The sequence below is a fragment of the Thalassophryne amazonica genome, chromosome 10 (genome assembly GCF_902500255.1).
Source record: "Thalassophryne amazonica chromosome 10, fThaAma1.1, whole genome shotgun sequence".
NCBI lineage: Eukaryota > Metazoa > Chordata > Actinopteri > Batrachoidiformes > Batrachoididae > Thalassophryne > Thalassophryne amazonica.
In genome coordinates, this window is record NC_047112.1 from 113488489 (window position 1) to 113515749 (window position 27261).

The 27261-nt window shown below is 41.1% G+C and overlaps 1 protein-coding gene across 4 annotated transcripts in view; it reads right to left on the reverse strand.

Annotated features, from left to right (window-relative positions):
- Positions 1 to 6022: 6022 nt before the first annotated feature.
- evi5b (ecotropic viral integration site 5b) overlaps positions 6023 to 27261 on the reverse strand; it is a 226825-nt gene continuing 205586 nt past the window's right edge. For 3 of the 4 annotated variants that reach the window (XM_034180724.1, XM_034180723.1, XM_034180722.1), the window contains 2 exons: positions 24102 to 24197; positions 6023 to 6653 (listed from right to left, as the gene is read on the reverse strand). In XM_034180724.1, coding sequence (XP_034036615.1) covers positions 6387 to 6653; positions 24102 to 24197 — 363 coding nt within the window. In that variant the 3' untranslated portion in view covers positions 6023 to 6386. Of the gene's footprint in view, positions 6654 to 14179; positions 14190 to 24101; positions 24198 to 27261 lie in introns of all 4 variants that reach the window. The other variant, XM_034180725.1, reaches the window with a different exon arrangement.

The window sequence follows — 27261 nt, forward strand, 5'->3', positions numbered from 1 at the left end:
GACTTTATTCGTTTATTGAGACTTTGCTCTCAAGATTCAAACAAGCAGGAAAAAAAAAAACAAAAAAAACAAAACAAAACACGTTTGACCTCGAGTGGGCGTGAGCAACAACGATTTGACGTGATTTAATTCAGTGCCAAATACAGTAATACAGAAGACAAGAGCAATCAAAGATTTCTGACGTCCGCCAATCCGGACCCGGATCAACTCCTGCGAATTTGGTGAGAATCCACAAAGTAGCTAGTTTTGACATAATCCTTAAAAGACTATATAAAAATGAAACTTGATCCAGAATCAGGATCCAGATACCTCCAAAACTGAATGGACTCTTCCATGCCCCAATATCTATCTGTGGTACAACTTTGGTCAGAATTCACAAAGTAGTTTTGATGTAATCCTTCAAAGCCTATATAAAGTGAAATCTTGATCCAGAATCCGGATTCGGATCCAGATCCATGGTCTAATATATATGTATGTGGTGAAAATGTGGTGAGAATCCGTGAAGTAGTTTTGACGGGGCCATACGAAAATACAAAATAGACGAAATGGGGACTGATAATCACGAAATGGGGGTAAAATTTAACGAAATGAAACAGAGTGAACCAGACTGACTCCAAATAAGTACTTTGATTTAATTGTTTGGCTTTTGTTTTTGTGTGTGTGTGTGTGTGTGTGTGTGTGATGCGCTCAGTACATGTAGGGGCAGGTGTGCCATCTGGCGCTTAAGAGATGGAACTTCAGTCAGTCTGTCAGTCTGCTTCATTTTGTTACGTTTTACCCCATTTCGCTTAAAAATAATTATATAAAAGTACTTGATTGAATCATATTTAATCATATTTGGAGTCAGACTGGGTCAGTCTGCTCCATTTCGTTACATTTTACCATTTTGTATTTTAGTGTAGCCGGTTGACGTAACAGTGACACTTCAAAGCCTATACAGAGTGAACCTTGATTCTGAATCCAGATCTGGATCCAGGTCAACTCCAAAATATAATGGGTTCTTCCGTGGCCTAATATGTATCTGTGGTGAAAATTTTGTCAAAAACCATGCAGTAGTTTTGATGTAAAACTGCAACAGACAGACAGACAGACAGACAAATGGTGATTTTTATTAATAAATCTGAATAATGTCATACAAAAAAGTTTCAGACTAAAACATGCAATTATAAAAAAAATCTGACAACAAAGACTTATTGCACCATAAGACTCTGTTGCTTTGTTATTGCTGAGTAAGAAATAAAAGTGTGACATTTATATACAGTACATCCGAAAAGTATTCACAGCGCTTCAATTTTTTCCACATTTTGTTGTTACAGACTTATTCCAGAATGGGGTAAATTATTTTTTTCCTCACAATTGTACTGACAACACCCCATAATAGCAACATGAAAAAGTTTTTTTTTAATTTTTGCAAATTTATTAAAAAACAAACAAACAAACAAAAAACTAAGAAATCACACGTACATAAGTATTCACACTCTTTGCGCAATACTTTGTTGATGTATCTTTGGCAGCAATTACAGCCTCAAATCTTCTTCAATATGATGCCACAACCTTGGTGCACCCATCTTTTGGGCAGTTCTGTCCATTTCTCTTTGCAGCAACTCTCAAGATCCATCAGGTTGGATGGGGAGCGTCAGTGCACAGACATTTTCAGATCTCTCCAGAGATGTTCAGTCAGATTCAGGTCTGGCTGGGCCACTCAAGGACATTCACAGAGTTGTCCTGAAGCCACTCTTTTGATATATTGGCTGTGTATTGTCCTGCTGAAAGAGTAACCGTCACCTCAGTCTGAGGTCAAGAGAGCTCTGGTGCAGGTTTTCATCCAGGATGTCTCTGTACATTTCTGCATTCATCTTTCTCTCAATCCTGACGAGTCTCCCAGTTCCTGCTGCTGAAAAACATCCCCACAGCAGGATGGTGACACCACCATGGTTCACTGTAGGGATGGTGCCTGGTTTCCTCTAAACATGACACCTGGCATTCATACCAAAGAGTTAAATCTTTGTCTCATCAGACCAGAGAACTTTATTTTTCATGGTCTGAGAGTCCTTCAGGTGCCTTTTGACAAACTCCAGGTGGGCTGCCATGTGCTTTTTACTAAAGAGTGGCTTCTGTCTGGCTACTCCAGCATACAGTCCTGATTGGTGGATTGCTGCAGAGATGGTTGTCCTTCTGGAAGGTTCTCTCTCCACAGAGGAATGCTGGAGCTCTGACAGAGTGACAATCAGATTCTTGGTCACCTCCTTGGCTAAGGCCCTTCTCCCCTGATCGCTTAGTTTAGACGGCCCGCCAGCTCTACAAAGAGTCCTGGTGAATCTGAACTTCTTCCATTTATGAATGATGGAGGCCACTGTGCTCATTGGGATCTTCAAAGCAGCAGAAATGTTTCTGTACCCTTCCCCAGATTTATGCCTTGAGACAATCCTGTCTCAGAGGTCTACAGATACTTTGACTTAATGCTTGGTTTGTGCTCTGACATGCACTGTTAACTGTGGGACCTTATATGTAGACAAGTGTGTGCCTTTTCAAATCATGTCCAATCAACTGAACTTACCCCAGGTGGACTCCAATTAAGCTGTAGAAACATCTCAAGGATGATCAGTGGAAACAAGATGCACCTGATCTCAATTTTGAGCTTCATGTGTAAATACTTATGTATGATTTCATTCTTTCTTAAAAAAAAAAAAAAACAGTCATTATAGGGTATTGTGTTGAGAATTTTGAGGGGAAAAATGAGTTTCATCCATTTCGGAATGAGGCTCATTCCACACATAAGAAAATGTGGAAAAAGTGAAGTGCTGTGAATACTTTCCAGTTGCACAGTAAATACTACAACTAAAATCTTTTAAGAGTAATAAAAATAAGCTTTTTTCCGAATAAATAGAAAATACTGGAACAGTGGTAGATTAATTACAAACAGATAAAAAGACCGGAACCAACAACAATAATAATACAGCTGGCTTACTTTACTCCTCTAGTTTGATTATTTTGTAAAGATTTTTAACTGGAGTGTGTGTGACGACACCCCGGGCCGGGTCTGGACCCCGTGTCTCAGAGGAGCCCGCAACGTGCATGCGCACCGCGGGGTGCACACTGCATGACGCCAAGAGTCCACACAGATACACAGGTACTATTTGTCCGGCATGGGATCAGTTTTTTTTCTGCGTGGTGGTTCGCAGGTTGGTTTTAGCAGGTTGGCTGCTCCCGGTTTGAGTCCAGATGGGCAGGACGGGTCCGGAATGTTGATTTGGCACAGGTTTTACGTCGGATCCGCACCCTGACGCGGATGTAGATAGAAATAAATGTTAAAAGCTGATAATACAGCGCCGGTGTATCGCAGTTACGCACGCGGGTGCTGCGTGTTCGATAAAAGTTGGATTTCAAACGTTCCTGATTTTACTTTTATTTGATCACCGCCAAATCTGTCAAACATCAGACTTTATTCTGCGCCGGGTTCACTGCAGCACAAGAGGGCAGGAAATCAAAAGGCCACGTGCCCGCAGCATCCGGACATCTGGTCACGATACGAGAGTCCAAACCACAAAAGTGTTGCGGCCGAGAACCAACCGACAAATCGGACTTTAGACCGTTTGGATCCAATCTGGCAACGTACACGCCCAAGACGCCAACAGCAGACAGGAGCGTTACGTCACGTCGTCATCAGACGTGTGGAGATTCGTGGGGTTTCCTCTGAGTGGGCGCGCGCGGGGCGCCGGCCTCCGCCAGTCTGCAGCATCACCACCAACACGCGCACGACGACAGAAACCTGTTTCACCACCAGCAATCTGTCACAGAGACGAAAGAAAATATTTAGAGTTGACAAAGAAATCGACGTTTTCCAACCCAGTCTCGGTTTTTTTTCGTCCACCCGTCACGAAATGAGTCAAATTTTCATGACGGGTTTTTTTAAACTCACTATTACGAACTCTACTCCTACCCCCAACTCTAACCTTAACCATAACCTACACTCCCCCCTCGCTTCAATTTTAATTTCGTGTAGCCATCACGGAATGAATTAGAATGAATTCTTGCTGCTGTGATAAAAATGAGGCACTTTTCGTCACAATATCACGAACCAATAGATTAATGTATATTTCGTGCTGCTGAATCACGACTTGATGTGAGACTGGGGTATCCTGCCAAATGAGCGCCCCCCCCCCCCCCAGTGGTCACTTTTCAAACAAAGGAGCCCCTCTGCAGACATGGGGTCAAATACTTTAGATTTTCGAATTCCAAATACAAATACTTTGTACTTTTTCAAATAAAAATACAAATACTTTATATTTTGAGTATTTCAAATACAAATACTTTCTATGAACTATAAACAAATCAACACAAAAACTGATAAACCGGTGACAATTTATTGTGAAAATAGCATGACCAAATACTATTGATAAGTAAAGGATTGAATGTTTTATCACAAATTTACTATTATAATATCACAGGCAATAAACTATCACAATCTATATTCAACACAGTGTCATAAAGATTCCCAAGTTTGAAAAGTATTTGAAAAAGTATTTGTAAATACTTGGGATCGGTGATGTATTTGAAATACAAATACTTTGAATTAAAAATCATAAAATACAAATACTCCAAAAAATGTATTTAAATACATTTAAATTAAAATTTAAATACTTTTGTATTTGGCCCCATGTCTGCCCCTCTGGTGTCTGACCTTCAAATGACAGATACAACTGATTTATTTAGAAATTCCATATAAAACATACAACAAATCCTGGAATTTCAAGGATAAGTCAAAAGACTTATTTCCATTGTGGTCCTCACATAAAACTACACAATAGGCAGCAAAGATGAATAAAATCAAGACAGATTAAAAATAAACAAATGTTGACCATTTTCCGCAATGTGTTGCAATTACAAAAACAAAATGATGTGAATTAGTTTTTCTAATGTTCAACTTCAACCTGAATTGAGAAATCGCACCCGATGATGCTGCTTGTGGTCTTGACAATCACACAGAGGCTGAACTACACATCAGATATACAAAGCTGTTCAGGCTCAACCAAAAGTTCCTTCAGATGTGGTTTTGTGCATGAAATGATTAACAGATGAGCGTGTCTGTAAGGTGCTAGAAAATCACTTCCTGACAGCAGTCAATAAGCGAGAGGCTTCAGAGAGGAAGACAGAACCCCCCCCCATCCCATCATCTGAAGAGGAATGAAACTTCTCAAACATCAGTCAACAAGTCCAGCAAACATTTTATTTCTCAGCTCATCACACACAATCACACGGCTGTCCATCGTGTCCACGCGTGTCTGAAACGCACTGCAGAGTCAAAGTGTGCTCCATCCATCACACAAACACAAAGCTTCCCGCCTCCTGCTGCTGAGATTCCACCTCGTGCAGAGAAAACTCAAAGGGCACTCTGTGCACATGAAGTGGAATCGCACATTGGATGTGCACTAGATGTTACCATGATGACAACTAAATTAGCTTAAGTGCTTCAGTTCCCTCCACAGTGTTATCGCAACTGCATTGTTTGTAAACACACTGAACATGGACAAAAAAAAAAAAGTACTGCATCAACTCTGGAGCTTATTGTGACACTGAGTTCAGGAAGGTTCCAGAAAACCTGTAAAAACAGCAAGACTCAGAAATCTGCACCAAGGTTTTATTCCCACAGTGGCCTTGTGAATGAGGCTCGTTTTTATCTTGAAACTGCGATGCCTTAACAGACGAAGATCTCCCTTTTTCTGAGGTCTACAGTTTAGTCTAAACACCAGATATGCAGCAGTTACATAGTTTCAAGTTCAGAAGGAGCTGGAATCCAAAGTACATTTACAGATCTACAAGTCTGCACATTTCATCTCAACTGTATGACAGCTCCTGGTGAAGGTTTGTGTAAGGCCAAAAAGGGGATTTTACATCATTTTTGCAGATTTACACTTTGGAGGTTTGTTACCAGGCTCAAAAAGCGCCCACGCACATACATACATACATATATACATACATGCACGCACACACACACACCTCTGCAATGGACACTTGGTAGTAATGTCATTAATATATTTTTATTGACATTTAAAAAATGGCTTCAAAGTATAAAAACATTTTAGAGTGTCATGTAGCATAAAGCATTTTATTGCACAGTCTCCTCTGTGTTGTACCTAAGTAAGTCCTTAGGGGGTCCATACTGTTTCATGTCATGGTGCATTTCCACATGTTGCTCCACCAGCTGTCAGTGGTCAGATGTGTGTTTGACCCCAATAAAGTAGCCACCACAAAAAAAAAAAAAAAAAAACAAAAAAAAAACAAAACTAAACTGATTTTCATGATATGAAGTGGCGCCTCAGCCCATTAAGATGCTCAACACGTCCTCTGCAGGTGCTGCTGTGTCTGTGGCTGCCAGCAGGGGGACGTCACACAGTGGTGGACTTACTGGCAGGTACAGAGAGCTGCAGGGCCTCGCCACCTTCCTCCTCACTGTCTGTGTCCTCAATGTGTGGGTGCAGTCTGACACGACTATTGCCGCTCGTCTGGTGGTTGTCTGGGACAGTGAGGTCCTTAACTCCATCATCATCTGACGAGTGGTAAGACTCATCATCCCCAGCACAGTGATTCACAAAGTGGATCCCGTCAAAAGTGGGCTGAGCGGGCAAACCTCTCAGCCGCTTCAAGCAGCAAATCTAGGAGACAACAGCAGTTTTAGGAGCAACACAGCAACAGTTTCATCTTTAACACACATCCACACAACAAAAGTAACACCCACAGGCACAACAGCAAACAGGGACAAAATGTGGTCACACTCTGGCTACAAATACTAAAAAAACCTCACAAAAACACGGATAATGGCCCCAAAAAAGTACTACCTCAGGACAACATGATGATTTTCTTGTACTGGGGTGGTGGGGCATAAAACCAAAACATGTTAAGTGTGTGGCGTGACAAATTATAACATGAAAGCAAAGTGTGTGTACGGTTATGTCCTTTTATATTTGAAAAAAGCAACATAAACAAAAGCTCATCTTTGAATAAAGGTGTTTGTTTTCCACTGTGCTGTAGGGGGGCAGGTCTTTTAAAATGAAACAGGCGATGGATCTAATTATTGTTCTTACACATTCTGAATTGGCTGGAAGTTTGTTAAAGTGATGCAGTGCTGGTCAGCTCCCGGTGTTCAACTTCTGATATGACAAATGTGCCCAAGTGTGTGTTGTGTCTCCAAAATGCTTGACCTTCATTTTGCACAGCTTCCATATTGAATTGGTCATATGAAGATCCTCCTTACTGCTTACAGAATCCTAGACCTGCCCAAACACTGCTTTCAACACTGATGGAATGGTCATGATGACAAATTTTGCTGGATAATAATATATTGCCTCAGGAAATATTGCAACACCCCCCCCCCCCCCCCCCCCCCCAAAAAAAAAAAAAAAAAAAAAAAAAAAAAAAAAAAACAAATACACAAACAATAAAAAACAACAACAAAACAAAAAAAAAAAAAAAACACCATGGTCTATTTGAAGAGTTTCAGTCAGGTTTTAGAATTCATCATAGTACAGAAACAGCATTAGTGAAGGTTACAAATGATCTTCTTATGGCCTCGGACAGTGGACTCATCTCTGTGCTTGTTCTGTTAGACCTCAGTGCTGCTTTTGATACTGTTGACCATAAAATTTTATTACAGAGATTAGAGCATGCCATAAGTATTAAAGGCACTGCGCTGCGGTGGTTTGAATCATATTTGTCTAATAGATTACAATTTGTTCATGTAAATGGGGAATCTTCTTCACAGACTAAAGTTAATTATGGAGTTCCACAAGGTTCTGTGCTAGGACCAATTTTATTCACTTTATATATGCTTCCCTTAGGCAGTATTATTAGACGGTATTGCTTAAATTTTCATTGTTACGCAGATGATACCCAGCTTTATCTATCCATGAAGCCAGAGGACACACACCAATTAGCTAAACTGCAGGATTGTCTTACAGACATAAAGACATGGATGACCTCTAATTTCCTGCTTTTAAACTCAGATAAAACTGAAGTTATTGTACTTGGCCCCACAAATCTTAGAAACATGGTGTCTAACCAGATCCTTACTCTGGATGGCATTACCCTGACCTCTAGTAATACTGTGAGAAATCTTGGAGTCATTTTTGATCAGGATATGTCATTCAAAGCGCATATTAAACAAATATGTAGGACTGCTTTTTTGCATTTACGCAATATCTCTAAAATCAGAAAGGTCTTGTCTCAGAGTGATGCTGAAAAACTAATTCATGCATTTATTTCCTCTAGGCTGGACTATTGTAATTCATTATTATCAGGTTGTCCTAAAAGTTCCCTAAAAAGCCTTCAGTTAATTCAAAATGCTGCAGCTAGAGTACTGACGGGGACTAGAAGGAGAGAGCATATCTCACCCATATTGGCCTCTCTTCATTGGCTTCCTGTTAATTCTAGAATAGAATTTAAAATTCTTCTTCTTACTTATAAGGTTTTGAATAATCAGGTCCCATCTTATCTTAGGGACCTCGTAGTACCATATCACCCCAATAGAGCGCTTCGCTCTCAGACTGCAGGCTTACTTGTAGTTCCTAGGGTTTGTAAGAGTAGAATGGGAGGCAGAGCCTTCAGCTTTCAGGCTCCTCTCCTGTGGAACCAGCTCCCAATTCAGATCAGGGAGACAGACACCCTCTCTACTTTTAAGATTAGGCTTAAAACTTTCCTTTTTGCTAAAGCTTATAGTTAGGGCTGGATCAGGTGACCCTGAACCATCCCTTAGTTATGCTGCTATAGACGTAGACTGCTGGGGGGTTCCCATGATGCACTGTTTCTTTCTCTTTTTGCTCTGTATGCACCACTCTGCATTTAATCATTAGTGATCGATCTCTGCTCCCCTCCACAGCATGTCTTTTTCCTGGTTCTCTCCCTCAGCCCCAACCAGTCCCAGCAGAAGACTGCCCCTCCCTGAGCCTGGTTCTGCTGGAGGTTTCTTCCTGTTAAAAGGGAGTTTTTCCTTCCCACTGTAGCCAAGTGCTTGCTCACAGGGGGTCGTTTTGACCGTTGGGGTTTTACATAATTATTGTATGGCCTTGCCTTACAATATAAAGCGCCTTGGGGCAACTGTTTGTTGTGATTTGGCGCTATATAAAAAAAAATTGATTGATTGATTGAAGACTTCAAGACCAGTTGTAATCAAAAAGGTGGCGGGGGGGCTTTCACATCTAGTGGCAGCAATTACAGCCTCAGTTCTTCTTGAATATGATGCCACAAGCTTGGTGGACCTATCTTTGGACAGTTCTGCTCATTCCTCTTTGCAGCGCCTCTCAAGTTCCATCAGGTTGGATGGGGAGTGTCGGTGCTCAGGACATTCACAGAGTTGTCTTGAAGCCACTCTCCTTTGATATTTTGGATGGTGCCTGTTTTTCTCAAAACATGATGCCATTCACACCAAAGAGTTCAATCTTTAATCTCATCAGACCAGAAAATTTCATTTTTCATGGTCTGAGAGTCCTTCAGGTGCCTTTTGACAAACTCCAGGTGGGCTGCCATGTGCCTTTTACAACCACAATTCCAATGAAGCTGGGACGTTTTGAGAAATGTAAATAAAAACAGAATACAATGATTTTCAAATCCTCTTCATCACAAAGACAAGATATTTAATGTTCAAACTGATAAACTTCATTGTTTTTGTGCAAATATTTGCTCATTTTGAAATGGATGAATGCAACATGTTTCAAAAAAGCTGGGACAGGAGTAACAAAAGACTGGGCAAGTTGATGGATGCTCAAAGAACACCTGTTTGGAACATTCCACAGGTGAACAGGTTAATTGGAAACAGGTGAGTGTCATGATTGGGTATAAAAGGAGCATCCCCAAAAGGCTCAGCTGTTCATAAGCAAAGATGGGGTGAGGATCACAACGTTTCTGCATCGCCACTCTAAGCGTCATAGTACAGTGGATTTTCTTTCACCAAAACAGATCAAATCTAGATGTGCATCACTCATGTACCTTCTGGCATTTTCAGGTCTTCTTAAGTAAATCCTCCTCTATATCACTTCATCATGAAGCTCTATAACTGGTGATGCAAAATGCAAAACTTGCACTGTGCAGAATTTCTTCTATCACAGCCACAGAAGCCTATAATGTCTTCTGGGTTGTCTGGGTATCTTGGTGATATTCCTCCTCTTTGCACAGTCACTCAGTTTTTGAGAACTGTCTACTTCACTCAGATTTACCATAGAGTCCCACACTGTTTGCATTTCTTCATAATTAATGTAAATAAAGTCCAAGACATAATCAGTGACTTGGAAATGTTCATATATCCATCCCCTGACTTGTCTGAAGAAAATTGGCAATAAAACCGATTATTCAGGGTATTATACCAAAGGGGCTGATTACTTATGCAACCCATCACCTTGGCTTTTATATTTTTATTTAACTTCAATATCAAGCAGTACAGATTTGCTTCGAGTTTAAGGAGGACAATTTTTAGAACATTTTATACTAAGAAGCCTGAATTACTTTTTGTATTTGAAATGACAAACAAATTAAAATGTGTATCAAACGGCCAAATACTTTTCAGAACATTGTATGTATATTTGGATGTGAGCTTACTGTTTACATGTACTTATTGAGGGTTATAGGTGAGACCATGTTTGATGCAATGTTGATAATAAATATTCAAAGATTATTATGTCTGCCAAGGATGTAATAATATCATCGTTTATTTATTTATCTGTCTGTCTGTCTGTTAGCAGGATTTCGTCAAAACTACTGCACGGGTTTTGATGAAATTTTCACCAGAGACAGATGCAGTAGAGGTCAGAATAATCCTAAAAGTTCCCTGAAAAGCCTTCAGTTAATTCAAAATGCTGCAGCTAGAGTACTAACGGGGACTAGAAGGAGAGAGCATATCTCACCCATATTGGCCTCTCTTCATTGGTTTCCTGTTAATTCTAGAATAGAATTTAAAATTCTTCTTCTTACTTATAAGGTTTTGAATAATCAGGTCCCATCTTATCTTAGGGACCTCATAGTAACATATCACCCCAATAGAGCGCTTCACTCTCAGACTGCAGGCTTACTTGTAGTTCCTAGGGTTTTTAAGAGTAGAATGGGAGGCAGAGCCTTCAGCTTTCAGGCTCCTCTCCTGTGGAACCAGCTCCCAATTCAGATCAGGGAGACAGACACCCTCTCTACTTTTAAGATTAGGCTTAAAACTTTCCTTTTTGCTAAAGCTTATAGTTAGGGCTGGATCAGGTGACCCTGAACCATCCCTTAGTTATGCTGCTATAGACTTAGACTGCTGGGGGGTTCCCATGATGCACTGAGTGTTTCTTTCTCTTTTTGCTCTGTATGCACCACTCTGCATTTAATTATTAGTGATTGATCTCTGCTCCCCTCCACAACATGTCTTTTTCCTGGTTCTCTCCCTCAGCCCCAACCAGTCCCAGCAGAAGACTGCCCCTCCCTGAGTCTGGTTCTGCTGGAGGTTTCTTCCTGTTAAAAGGGAGTTTTTCCTTCCCACTGTCGCCAAGTGCTTGCTCACAGGGGGTCGTTTTGACCGTTGGGGTTTTTACATAATTATTGTATGGCCTTGCCTTACAATATAAAGCGCCTTGGGGCAACTGTTTGTTGTGATTTGGCGCTATATAAATAAAATTGATTGATTGATTGAATAGTAGTGCTATGTGACTAAAAAGATTAATCCAGGTTTTGAGTATATTTCTTATTATTACATGGGAAACAAGGTACCAGTAGATTCAGTAGATTCTCACAAATCCAACAAGACCAAGCATTCATGATATGCACACTCTTAAGACTATGAAATTGGGCTATTAGTAAAAAATGTAGAAAAGAGAGTGTTCACAATAACAGCATCTGCTGTTGATGCTACAAACTCAAAACTATTATGTTCAAACTGCTTTTTTAGCAATCCTGTGAATCACTAAACTAGTATTTAGTTGTATAACCACAGTTTTTCATGATTTCTTCACATCTCTGAGGCATTAATTTTGTTGGTTTGGAACCAGGATTTTGCTCCTTTACTAGTGTGCTTGGGGTCATTGTCTTGTTGAAACACCCATTTCAAGGGCATGTCCTCTTCAGCATAAGGCAACATGACCTTTTCAAGTATTTTGACATATCCAAACTGATCCATGATACCTGGAGAAACATGCCCATATCATGATGCTTACACCACCATGCTTCACTGTCTTCACTGTGAACTGTGGCTTGAATTCAGAGTTTGGGGGTCGTCTCACAAACTGTCTGCGGCCCTTGGACCCAAAAAGAACAATTTTACTCTCATCAGTCCACAAAATATTCCTCCATTTCTCTTTAGGCCAGCTGATGTGTTCTTTGGCAAATTGTAACCTCTTCTGCACATGTCTTTTATTTAACAGAGGGACTTTGTGGGGGATTCTTGCAAATAAATTAGCTTCACACAGGTGTCTTCTAACTGTCACAGCACTTACAGGTAACTCCAGACTGTCTTTGATCATCCTGGAGCTGATCAATGGGTGAGTCTTTGCCATTCTGGTTATTCTTCTATCCATTTTGATGGTTGTTTTCCGTTTTCTTCCACATGTCTCTGTTTTTTTTTGTCTATTTTAAAGCATTGGAGATCATTGTAGAAGAACAGCCTATACTTTTTGCACCTGCGTATAAGTTTTCCCCTCTCCAATCAACTTTTTAATCAAACTATGCTGTTCTTCTGAACAATGTCTTGAACGTCCCATTTTCCTCAGGCTTTCAAAGAGAAAAGCATGTTCAACAGGTGCCGGCTTCATCCTTAAATAGGGGACACCTGATTCACAGGTGTTTGTTCCACAAAACTGACAAACTCACTGAATACCACACTACTATTATTGTGAACACCACCTTTTCTACTTTTTTTTTTTACTAATAGTCCAATTTCATAGCCTTAAGAGTGTGCATATCATGAATGCTTGGTCTTGTTGGATTTGTGAGAATCTACTGAATCTACTGGTACCTTGTTTCCCATGTAATAATAAGAAATATACTCAAAACCTGGATTCATCTTTTTAGTCACATAGCACTACTATTATTCTGAACACTACTGTATTAGGCCATGGAAGAACCCATTACATTTTGGAGGTGATCTGGAACCAGATCTGGATTCTGGCTCAAGTTTCACTTTATATAGGCTTTGAAGGATTACTGTTAGCAGGATTACGTCAAAACTACTGCACAGACTTTGACGCAATTTTAACCACAGATACATATTAGCCAATGAAAGACTCGATTAAATTTTCGAGGTGATCCAGATCAGGATTCTGGATCAAGATTTCCCTTTATACAGACTTTGAAGGATTACGTCAAAACTACTTCACGGATTCTCACCAAATTTGCACCACAGTTACATATTATGCCATGGAAGACTTCATTAAGTTTTGGAGGTGATCCAGATCTGGATCCGGATTCTGGATCAAGTTTCACTTTATAGGCTTTTAAGGATTACGTCAAATCTACTTCATGGATTCTCACCAAATTTGCACACAGATACATGAAGGGTCAGGATTATTATTCTTGGCTTCAACATCTTTTTGGTTGAGTTTTATTTTGTTGGAGGCTTGTTACGTAGCTGTTGCCAATAAGCAAAGATATGTTATTTTTGTCATTTTAATTGTTTTTAACGTATCATTGTAACTGAACTGAAACTGATTAGGTAAGCAGCAATTATGTATTGGTAGCAAAGTTAAGTGTCAGATTACCACTGGTTCTCTGCATCAGCCAAACTGCAAAATTAGTCTGTTTAAAGTGTAATACATGTAGTTTTATGCCTTAGCAAAGCTGAGTTTTGAGAGAAAGAAGCACAACTCTGTCCCACATGAAAACATTTGAGGGAGAGGATGACAAAAAACTAAAACAAAACAAAACAAAAAATAAACAAACAAACAAAAAAAAAACCTGAAAAAAAAAAAAAAAAACCCCAGTGGACTCCGCCTTTATACTGATTGTACCATCATCAGAGACTCTGTACAGATACGAACACTTTTGCATCAGAAGGCGCTTAGATGTACGTTTTTGTGAGTGGGAAATATAACAAAATCACACTTTCCTCTGAATGTATTTCAGAACCCCCCCCCCCCCCCCCCAAAAAAAATGTATGATGCAGACAGAGCCATATCATGTGTCCAACAACAGAGAAGGTCAAAAATGACATGTGAGCAAAACCACAACTTACCTGGGCCCGCCTGCCATGCCACAGATAGACATGTAGGAAGAGAGGTTATTAAAAGCAACTACACTCAACAAAAATATAAATGCAACACTTTTGGTTTTGCTCCCATTTTGTATGAGATGAACTCAAAGATCTAAAACTTTTTCCACATACACAATATCACCATTTCCCTCAAATATTGTTCACAAACCTGTGATAGTGAGCACTTCTCCTTTGCTGAGATAATCCATCCCACCTCACAGGTGTGCCATATCAAGATGCTGATTAGACACCATTAGTGCACAGGTGTGCCTTAGACTGCCCACAATAAAAGGCCACTCTGAAAGGTGCAGTTTTATCACACAGCACAATGCCACAGATGTCGCAAGATTTAAGGGAGCGTGCAATTGGCATGCTGACAGCAGGAATGTCAACCAGAGCTGTTGCTCATGTATTGAATGTTCATTTCTCTACCATAAGCCGTCTCCAAAGGTGTTTCAGAGAATTTGGCAGTACATCCAACCAGCCTCACAACCGCAGACCACATGTAACCACACCAGCCCAGGACCTCCACATCCAGCATGTTCACCTCCAAGATCGTCTGAGACCAGCCACTCGGACAGCTGCTGAAACAATCGGTTTGCATAACCAAAGAATTTCTGCACAAACTGTCAGAAACCGTCTCAGGGAAGCTCATCTGCATGCTCGTCGTCCTCATCGGGGTCTCGACCTGACTCCAGTTCGTCGTTGTAAAAGACTTGAGTGGGCAAATGCTCACATTCGCTGGCGTTTGGCACGTTGGAGAGGTGTTCTCTTCACAGATGAATCCCGGTTCACACTGTCCAGGGCAGATGGCAGACAGCGTGTGTGGCGTCGTGTGGGTGAGCGGTTTTCTGATGTCAATGCTGTGGATCGAGTGGCACATTGTGGCGGTGGGGTTATGGTGTGGGCAGGCATCTGTTATGGACGAAGAACACAGGTGCATTTTATTGATGGCATTTTGAATGCACAGAGATACCGTGACAAGATCCTGAAGCCCATTGTTGTGCCATACATCCAAGAACATCACCTCATGTTGCAGCAGGATAATGCACGGCCCCATGTTGCAAGGATCTGTACACAATTCTTGGAAGCTAAAAATGTCCCAGTTCTTGCATGGCCGGCATACTCACCGGTCATGTCACCCATTGAGCATGTTTGGGATGCTCTGGACCGGCGTATACGACAGCGTGTACCAGTTCCTGCCAATATCCAGCAACTTCGCACAGCCATTGAAGAGGAGTGGACCAACATTCCACAGGCCACAATTGACAACCTGATCAACTCTATGTGAAGGAGATGTGTTGCACTGCATGAGGCAAATGGTGGTCACACCAGATACTGACTGGTATCCCCCCCAATAAAACAAAACTGCACCTTTCAGAGTGGCCTTTTATTGTGGGCAGTCTAAGGCACACCTGTGCACTAATCATGGTGTCTAATCAGTATCTTGATATGGCACACCTGTGAGGTGGGATGGAGTATCTCAGCAAAGGAGAAGTGCTCACTATCACAGATTTAGACTGGTTTGTGAACAATATTTGAGGGAAATGGTGATATTGTGTATGTGGAAAAAGTTTTAGATCTTTGAGTTCATCTCATACAAAATGGGAGCAAAACCAAAAGTGTTGCGTTTATATTTTTGTTGAGTGTATAAACTATAGCATTCTTCAGTGTAGTTAAACAGAATAACACACATCAGTCTGCAGATGTCTGCAGCTGGCTGTTTGTTTTCCTGTTATAAAGCAAAAAGGAAACTGATGTAACTTTCATTTCAGCACCTACACTCAATTTCCAGCAAAATGATGCAGTTTTTAGCTCAAATTGCGAAGGAGGACTATACTATGGTTCTTTAATGAACCACTGTCAACTTTCATGTTTGCTCATCAGACATCTTGGCAGAAGATGACCACCTAGTAACCAAAAGCTGGAAACTCGAGTGAGTGCACTGCCTTGATGTGGGATGAAAAACCACACGCACAGTTCAACACACTGCAGTGAACTGCAGTTGTGGGTAGGAGTCAGCTCTATACAGAAGTGAACAAGTGAAACAAGAACCAGATTTGAGGCAATAAATAAAAAAATTAAAAAATAAAAAATAATAACAGTAATAATCACAGAATGTGTACAGATATCACAGTGCTGAAGAGGACGTGCAGCCCTCAGCTGTAAATTTTTTTCATAAACTGTCACCCGTTCTATTCACCACGGGAGTCCCCTCGTTTGTGCTGGTCGGTGTTGACATTCTGCCTCAGGCGTGTGTAACTGAGGTGCAGCAGCAGCTCCCTGACCAGATCACAGACGTGGAGAGAAAGTATCCAGACTCCCTGCTCATCACTCTGGGGGATTTTAACACAGCACATCACATGTCCCACCAGGGATGCGAACATTCTTGACCACTGCTACACCACAATAAACAACACCTATTGCTCTGTTCCCCATGCAGCTTTGGGACTCTCTGATCACTGTCTGATCCACCTCATTCCTAATGACAGACAGAAATTAAAATCTGTAAAGCCTGTAGTGAAGACAGCAAAGAAGTGGACAGATGAGTTGAGGCAGGAGCTACAGGCCTGTTTTAACTGCACAGACTGGAGCATCTTTGAAGCTGCATCCACAGACATTCATGGACTTTGTGACACAGTGACATCTTACATCAGTTTTTGTGAGGACCTGTGTGTGCAGACCAAAACCTTCTACACGTACAGCAAGAACAATCCTTGATTTACTGGGAAACCGATGAAGCTCCACCAGGCCAAGGAGGAAGCCAACAGAAGTGGTGACAGGCTCCTGAACAAGAAGACCAGAAACATGCTGACAAAGGAGATCAGAGTAGCAAAGATGAGCTACTCTGATAGCCTGAAAAAACAATTCTCAGCCAAAGATTCTGCGATAGTGTGGAGAGATCTTCAGCATGCCACCAACTACACGAGACCACCCAACCAACTTGTGGAGAACTCCCGACTAGCTGAGGAGCTGAACCTGTTTTACACCAGATTTGAAAGAGACCCTCACCCAGACCAACAATAGACTACCTGCCTTCCCAGACTCCTCTTTCACACTCCCTTCTGCAACTCCACCCGCACTAATGATCTGTAAAGAGGAAGTATGCCAGCAGTTTCACAGACAAAAGATCAAGAAGGCTCCGGGATCTGACAGTGTCTCTCCATCATGTCCGAGAGCCTGCGCCGACCAGCTGGCGGAGTTGTGTGAGGTCCCCTCCTGCTTCAAATGCGCCACTATTTTCCCAGTCCCAAAGAAACCCTCCATAACTGGAGTAAATGACTACAAGCCCACCGCCCTAACATCTGTAGTCATTTGACGAGCTAATGCTTAGCCTGGACTCATGTGTCATACATCATATTGACAAAGTGAGGAACCATGGGGTAATTTTTGATCCTATGTTGTCCTTTGACCACGACATTAGAGATATTACGAGAACTGCTTTCTTACACCTACGAAATATGGCAAAGATTTGTCCCATCCTGTCTATTGCTGATGCTGAGAGCCTGATTCGTGCGTTTGTCTCTTCTAGATTGGACTATTGTAATGTTCTATTTTCTGGTTTACTGCAGTGCAGCATTAGGGCTCTCCAATTGGTTCAAAATGTTGCTGCCAGACTTTTGACACAAAGCAGAAAGTTTGACCACATTACACCTATTTTGGCATCTCTTCACTTGCTTCCTGTTCCTGTGAGATCAGATTTTAAGGTTCTGCTAACTAGCCTATAAAATTGTTCACGGACTGGCACCTCCCTACCTAGATGAACTAATTAAACCCTACGTACCGCCCCGGGCTTTGCGTTCCAAGGGTGCAGGACTACTTTGTGTCCCCTCGGGTGAATAAAAAATCTGTGGGTCACAGAGCTTTCTCTTATCGTGCCCCTGTTCTGTGGAATGATCTCCCTGCATCAATAAAACAGGACGGAGCTCCCCATCAGTGGTCACTTTATTTTCTAATGGACACCTTAGTATATTACGGACACTTCATTCTATTGCACTACAATACCTGCTAACTTGAACCCATTGGCTCATTTGCACTAAACCATTTACTGCTGAACATTGCACAAAACAGTGAATGTTGCACACTGATGCACTATTATCTACATAGGCCATTACAGATATATATATATGGTCATCCAGTGTGGGCAACAAAGTAAGAATTTCATTGTACAGGGAAACATGTTTCTTTACTGTGCATCTAACAAAGCTATGAATCTTTGAATCTTGAATCTTTCAAGTCCAGACTTAAGACGCACTTATTTTCCCTTTCGTATGGCTAGCATACTGGCATAGTATGTTACTATGCTTTATACTCTTAATTAAGTTTATTAGTAAATTGAGCGGTTGCAGCCTCAACTTTATCTAAATTCTGGGTCTTTTAGTGAAGCTTAGGGCTCGTGGCCGGAGATCACCTTAGTATTTCTTTTGTTTTTGTTGTTGCTTAATGCAGACAAATTATACTGTATTTGTTGTCTTTCTGATGCCTGATTGTTTTTGTTCCTCTCTATTTGAGGTGCGGCTTCACCCAGAGATGGGTGTGGTGTCTGTTTCTGTGGCTCTCCTGTTCTGTGCACCGGCAACATTTCCTGTATATTCGTTTTGTGAATTGTTTTGTAAATTGTCGGTATCATGGCCCAAGCAGCAGGTCACCCCTTTGAGTCTGGTCTGCTTGAGGTTTCTTCCTCAAATCATCAGAGGGAGTTTTTCTTTACCACTGTCGCCTGTGTGCTGCTCTGGGGGTTGGTAAGATTAGACCTTACTTGTGTGAAGCACCTTGAGGCAACTTTGTTGTGATTTGGCGCTATATATGAAATGAAATAAATTAATTAAATTAATGAAGTTTTTTGAACGGCTGGTGTTGAGCCACCTAAAAGACTTCACAGGACCCCTGCTAGACCCCCAGCAGTTTGACTACCGGGCAAACAGGCCAATTCAGGATGCAGTCAACGTGGGACTGAATTACATCCTGCAGCACCTGGACTCTGCAGGGACATATGTGAGGATGCTGTTCATGGACTTGAGTTTGGCGTTCAACACCATCTCTGACATTCTCCACCAAAAACTCTCCAACTACTGTGTGAGCTCCCACCTGTCAGTGGATCTCCAACTTCCTGACATACAGGACACAGCAGGTGAGGCTGGAGACATCATATCCAGCATATGTACAATCAGCACTGGAGCCCCCCAGGGGTGTGTGCTCTTCCCACTGCTCTTCTCCCTCTGTACGAACAACTGTACCTCAGGGAACCCCTCTGTTAAACTCCTGAAGTTTGCAGACAATACCACCATCATTGGTCTCATCCAGAATGGTGATGAGGGTGCACACAGACAGGAGGTTGAACAGCTGGTCATCTGGTGTGGGCAGAACAACCTGGAGCTGAACCCGCTCAACACTATGGAGATGACAGTGGACTTCAAGAGAAACCTGTCCATCACACCACCCCCTCTCTATCCTTAACAACACTGTGTCTACTGTGGACACTTTCTGGTTCCTGGGATCCACCATCTCCTGGGATCTGAAGTAGACCTCCCATATAGACTCCATAAGCAAAAAGGCACAGAAGAGGCTGTACGTCTTCAGACAGCTCAGGAAGTTCAACCTGCCTCAGAAACTGCTCATCATCTTTTACACATCCATCACCCAGTCTTTCCTGTGCATCTCCATCTCTGTTTGGTTTCCCTCTGACTCCAAACATGACAGGTACAGACTTCAACCAACTGTCAGGTTGAAAAAAAAAAATCATCGGAGCCAGCCTGCCCTCAATCCAGAACTTATACTGGTCCAGGACCAGGAAGCCAGCTGGTAACATCTCTACAGACCCCTTACACCCTGGACACACATTTTTTAAACTCCTCCCTTCTTGTCAACGTTACATTGTTCTGTATGTCAGAACAACAAGACACAGGAACAGTTTCTTTCCACAGGTCATCACAATGATGGACAATTTAACCTGACAAAAAAATTCACTTTTATTTTATTTTATTATGCTTCAGTGATTACATCACCACATGGAAAAATGGTATTTTCAAGTTTTGTAAGAAAAGCAATGTGCAAAGCAATTCTCTGGTTCAAGCAATTATTCAAACTCTATAGCTGACCACAGGCACCTACTGAAAGTTCAGAGAAAAAAGCATTACAATATTTCCAGATTCTTAAAACCTTCTAAAATCTTTAACCTAATCATTTTGCATCTTTTCACCAGCAGTCACACCATCAATAAATAGCAAAGATCTTGTTCCATTGGTAGAAACATATGCAGACTTAAGAAAACATTCATTATGCGAGTCAGAAATGAGTAGGTCCATCTTTTCCTCATACTCTTTAATTCATGTCACTTTCTCTGAAAGGGCACAACTCAGGCTACACCTCCTCATGTCTACTGAAGCTGTACTGCAATTACAGGCAGTGCAGATGTGCCACCATAACACAAACACACACAAAAAAGATACAGGTGAGAATCATGATTTTTACCAGAGGCCATCAAAATATGGTCATCAGGTACTGCGTCCGTCTGTCTGTTCGTGCTCAGCATAAGTCAGGTCCTATTACTGCCAGGGTCCTCAAATTCACAGGGAACATTCGTGGGACACAGACCTTTTTTTTTGGGGGGGGGGGGGGGGGGGCAGCCAGTCAGAACAGAGAAGCACTGTGACATCACTAGCTGGTCTTTCTCTGGCTGCTAACTCAACATGGCAGAATCTGCTCCCAAACCACTGCGTTTCTGTATAAATCTAACGTGTTTCACGTATATTGTGTAAAACCTAGCAAGAAATAAACACTTCTAAAACAGAATCAATCTCTCAATCTCTCTCTCTCTCTATTTCTTTAATTATTTAAAACTCATACAGTGTGATTTTCTGGATTTTTTAGATTCTATCTCTCACAGTTGAAGTGTACCTACGATAAAACCTCTCCATTCTTTGTAGGTGGGAAAACCTGCAAAACTGACAGGGGGTCAAATTCTTATTTTCCCCACTGTGTGTGTGTGTATATATATATATATATATATATATATATATATATATATATATATATATATATATATACACACACACATATACACACACACACACACACTAAACAAAAATATAAACACTTTTGTTTTTGCTCCCTTTTTTCATGAGCTGAACTCAAAGATCTAAAACATTTTGTATATACACAAAAGACCTGTTTCTCTCAAATATTGTTCATAAATCTGTCTGAATCTGTGATAGTGAGCACTTCTCCTTTGCAGAGACAATCCATCCCACCTCACAGGCATTGTATATCAAGATGCTGACTGGACAGCATGATTATTGCACAGGTGTGCCTTAGGCTGGCCACAATAAAAGGCTACTCTAAAATGTTCAGTTTTATCACACAGCACAATGACACAGATGTCCCAAGTTTTGAGGGAGCGTGCAAATGGCCGGCTGACTGCAGGAATGTCCACCAGAGCTGTTGTCTGTCAATTGAATGTTCATTTCTCTACCATACGTAGTCTGCAAAGACGATTCGGAGAATTTGGCAGTACATCCAGCCGGCCTCACAACAGCAGACCAAGTGTAACCACACCAGCCCAGGACCTCCACATCCAACATGTTCACCTCCCAAGATCGTCTGAGACCAGCCACCCAGACAGCTGTTGCAACAATCATTTTGCAGGACCAAAGAATTTCTGCACAAGCTCCCAGAAACCATCTCAGGGAAGCTCATCTGCATGCTTGTCGTCCTCATCGGGGTCTTGACCTGACTGCAGTTCATCGTTGTAACTGACTTTCGTGGGCAAATGCTCACATTCAATGGCATCTGGAACTTTGGAGAGGTGTTCTCTTCACGGATGAATCCTGGTTTTAACTGTTCAGGGCAGATGGCAGACAGTGTGTGTGTGTGGCATCATGTGGGTGAGCGGCTTGCTGATGTCAACGCTGTGGATCGAGTGGCCCATGGTAGCCACTTGGGTTATGGTATGGGCAGGTGTATGTTACGGACAACACACGTGCATTTTATTGATGGCATTTTGAGTGCACAGAGATACTGTAATGAGATCCTGCAGCCCACTGATGTGCCATTCAACCATGACCATCACCTCATGTTGCAGCATGATAATGCACAGCACCATGTTGCAAAGATCTGCACACAATTCCTGGAAGCTGAAAACATCTCAGTTCTTGCATGGTCAGCATACTCACTGGACATGTGGACCGGCGTATAAGACAGCCACTGAAGAGCAGTGGACCAACATTCCACAGGCCACAATCAACAACCTGATCAACTCGATGTGAAGGAGATGTGTTGCACCGCGTGAGGCAAATGGTGTTCACACCAGATACTGACTGGTTTTCTAACCCCCCCCCCCCCCCCCCCCCCCCAAAAAAAAAAATTCCCCCAATAAATCAAAACTGAGCATTTTAGAGTGGCCTTTTATTCCTCTCCAAAGCCCTGGAGAGGAATGGACTGCGACTGGCTTCTTGGACTGCGATTGTCTTTGTTGAGACTACAATTCCTGACTTGGCTTAGTCATTCACTCGTGTCTTGGCAGTTGTTCTGGGGTCTTTAGACACATTTCTGACTAGTTAGCTTTCCAGTCTTTGAAATCTTTCACTTCCTACCTCTGCCGGGCTTGTTCTGTACTGTGTGGCTCACTTTGAATTTCTAGAAGATACTTCTCATTCCAGTTCTTGACATTTAGAAATGCTGTGATAACTCTGTATATCTTTGTCCTGCTTTGTGAGCTTCAAAAAAATCTTTTTCTTCAAGTCTAAACTGATTTGTGATATAAAATAATGTAAGCATCTGAAGTAAAACTAGGATGTTTAGAAATGCTATGTTGAAAATTCCTTGCTCTGTTAAAAAAGCACTTGGGAAAATTTTGCACGTTAAATGTCATGGGGGGGGGGGGGGGTCTCATAATGTTGTCCTCATCTGTATGTATAATTCTGGCCATGAGTTGATTTCAAAATAAATGAAAGTTTTCTTAATTGTTTTCTTTTTGTCTATAATGGATGTATACTGTAATATACAATCACCCAGTGGGAGAAAAACAACAGTTCAAATAAATACCCGAATTCGCAACATTGCCATGACATTTATGTCCATGATGAGTGCATGTAAACATCTGAAACTATAACTCCATTATAAGGTGCAATTTGCATGTCCTAATCTGTTTTGTAATACATATATGGTACGTTTATTGAATAAATAATAAAGATACCATCTCTGTATAAAGATTAAGACAAGTTTGCCATTGATTTATTTATTTTTTAAATAGGAAACTTGAAAAAGGCAGATGTGGGAGCTTTTCAACATGCCTGTTCTCTCCATGTTTGACATGCACAAACTACAGAAAGACTTCACCTCATAAATTCAAATGTGTATCACTGAATCATAACCTGGGTGAGTGGGATCAGATTTTAGCCAGCGGTAACACATCTGAAATGACTATTCTGCAGTGTGGCAAACAGTGGTGTGACATCAGCGACCCAACTGATCCGGAATTAAATTTGCTACCAGTGACTTATTTAAATAATTAGATTCACTGATTTTACTGATTACGTACAGCCTGAACTGTTGCTAAATTGACAATAAAAATATTTCTGTAGTGCACATGACATCACTCTAAGGAAGACTTTTGTTGTGGTGATCCTGTTTGGGTTGAGAGTGCAGTACGCCTGAAATCCTCTTGACACTAAACATATCTGCATTGGGTGTGCAGGCACAGGATGTGTATGGGTGTAGTTAACACTTCTACTTATCTGTTAGCCTCAAAGTAAAAGCATATCTGAGGGAATGTTGTGAAATCTTATGGGGGTGAAAAACACCAATTCAAAGAAGTGACAAAATCTGAATCTGTACAAGGAAGGGAAAAAGTGTAGCATTTGGTGGTGTGCTGAACAGATTAACAGGTTAGTTTCACAAATCTCACCTCATGTTTCAGCTCTGCTATCTGATCCTTCAGATCACGAATGTACTGACTCGAATCTGTGTGGTTCAGCTGGCCTTGGACCTTCCCTTCTTCTTTCTGTTAGAAAAGGAAACATACAAGAGAGACAGTCCTGTAATTTACTCTCTACTCTCACACTAAAGAAGACCAACTAGAGATTTCACATCCCCTAACCTTGAAACATCAAGATTAATTTGCACAACAGCATCAGAAACACTTGAGTTCAAATTATATTAAATTTGACAGCCAAAACGTGTTGTAGCATCGCAGGTATAAGAATCAGGGTTCTAGCTCAGATAATTTTAGTGTAGTGTTAATGTCGAGGGAGCGAAGCGACCAGGGGGTGGGATGGTGCGGAAGGGGGGAAGCTTTTGAAAATTCAAGCTAAAAATTGGCCATTCTAGGGGTACCCAAAGGGAAAAGCCAGGTACCACAGCCCAAGTGCCTTCATCATGTCCAGAAGGCTGGGGAAGTTTGTTGAGTGGGCAATCTCATTCTGGGTTTGTCAGTACATGGCCCTCAGTGAGGCAGTCGGAGTCCGCGGACATTTTTAAGTCAAGACTTAAAACCTATTTTTATTCTCTTTCTTATGAGTAGTTTTTATTTTGTTATGTTTTATTCTTTTACTTCTGTTTTTAATTAGGTATTTGAATTTTTATTTATTTATTTTAATTTTTTGTTGAACTGTTCTGTGTGAGGCACCTCGAGACGGCTTTTGTTGTAATTTGGCGCTTTATAAGCTGATTAAATTGAAATTGAACAACATTTTATTGAGTCTTAAAGTAAATAAAAATGAAATTGGTTACTGGATCCTTAAACTCTGGACATAATAAACTCTACATGGTGGATCCTTGATCTCTGGACATAAACAGAAATAAAATCTGTTAGTTTTTGTCAAAAGCATTAGCTATGAGCTGAGCTCTGTGCTGCAGATCAGGTTTATAAGGAATGCAGGACGCCTTATTTTGGGAGGAAAAAACGTTTTAGCCGATTGTAGTTTATTGTCTGTATTGCAACATTTGAAAGAAGTGTCATTTTAGTTAAAGCGGCGATTCGTTTTGAAGTTATTAATTCTGAGCGGACTCTGTCTCAGCAGAGAGCCGTGCAGTGTTTGAAGCATGGAACAGAGGACGATTCTCGTTTCTCGACTGCAAGACAAGAGTCCCAGTTAGTGACTTTAATCCACACAAAAGTGACTCATGATAATTTAATGGCTTTCAAAGGGGTTAAGAAGTGGACTTACCGCTTCTGAAGAGCAGCGAATCAAAGAGCCACGAGCCATTGAATTGAAGCATTGCTTCGATTCATGCTTCAAACTGGAGTCGCGCTGCAGAAACGGTTGATTACAGACGCTGTATTGAAAATTGTAACAGTCCAAAATAAGCGTAACGGTCCAAAATTATAGCGTAACGGGCCGTAACACAAGTTTGTGCTAGCTAGAACCCTGAGAATAATTTTAAAAGGCCGAGAAACCAGGTTCAGACTAGGGCTGGGGTGATATGTCACCAAACCAATAAAGATTATTTAAAAGTTTTACCTTGACTGCAATTAATGACTATCTATACATTACAAGCCAAGTGGCCTCTCCATGGGTGCTAGTGCGATCTTTTTTAAACTGAAACATTTTTGGCAGGCATACCCCCCTTACAAAAAAGGTGCATTTTGGAGCATTCTGGTAGATTCTTGATGCACAATTCTTACTTAGAAAAGCCAGTGTTCCCGACTGTATCTGAACAAGTGATTTTTTTTCTAAGTAAAAAGTGCATCTTTGACAGCAAGAAAAGTTGTATACAGTGATACTTACCAATTCTTTTATGGTACCACCATAAACCAATATATCATACTATAGTAAGACATCCAAATTAATCTGTTTAAATAATTCTAGATGTAATAATAAAGCTTCACACATCAAAATATGAGATTTAACAAAAGTTAACTATGATTTGTACATATTTTCCTTTTTACAGGGAGGAAAGTGGTGAAAAACAAAAAAAGCTAAAACCCAAAATTACCCCCCGCGTGAAATGTTTTGAATTCTAGAAACTCTGAAACGTAATCTGGGGCTATTCCACACAACAAATTACAGTCGGCATCCATTGTGATGATTAAAAAACCCAACTTTCCTTATTCAAAATCACCCCTATATTCTGCCCTTAGGGGCCTCTTCACTCATAGTGCGAATTTGGTCGATTTGTGCAGAAAATGCGCATGGAGCAGGAATCGTGTGCAAAACTTGTAAAATCATAGCTGCTTTTAACGCCTCGTACACCTGTTGCTACAACTATTTGCACACACCAGCGGCTGAAAGGCAGAGTGTGCGCTGTGTGAGCCCATCGAACCCTCTCGCGGCAGGTGTCAGCCAAATTCCAGGTGACACACACAAGCATCTAACATCTTTTTTAACCAGGGTTATTTAACCGCAGGGTTCTGTATCACATCCTCTTTCATGATATAATAATTGATCAACATATTGATTTATTCTGCCTTACAGAAACCTGGTTACAGCAGGATGAATATGTTAGTTTAAATGAGTCAACACCCCCGAGTCACACTAACTGTCAGAATGCTCGTAGCACGGGCCAAGGGGGAGGATTAGCAGCAATCTTCCACTCCAGCTTATTAATTAATCAAAAACCCAGACAGAGCTTTAATTCATTTGAAAGCTTGACTCTTAGTCTTGTCCATCCAAATTGGAAGTCTCAAAAACCAGTTTTATTTGTTGTTATCTATCGTCCACCTGGTCGTTACTGTGAGTTTCTCTGTGAATTTTAAGACCTTTTGTCTGACTTAGTGCTTAGGTCAGATAAGATAATTATAGTGGGCGATTTTAACATCCACATAGATGCTGAGAATGACAGCCTCAACACTGTATTTAATCTATTATTAGACTCAATTGGCTTCGCTCAAAATGTAAATGAGTCCACCCACCACTTTAATCATACTTTAGATCTTGTTTTGACTTATGGTATGGAAATTGAAGACTTAACAGTATTCCCTGAAAACCCCCTTCTCTCTGATCATTTCTTAACATTTACATTTACTTTAATGGACTATGGAAACTTATTCCCCAGCAGTGGGGAATAAGTTTCATTACAATAGAAGTCTTTCGGAAAGCGCTGTAACTAGGTTTAAGGATATGATT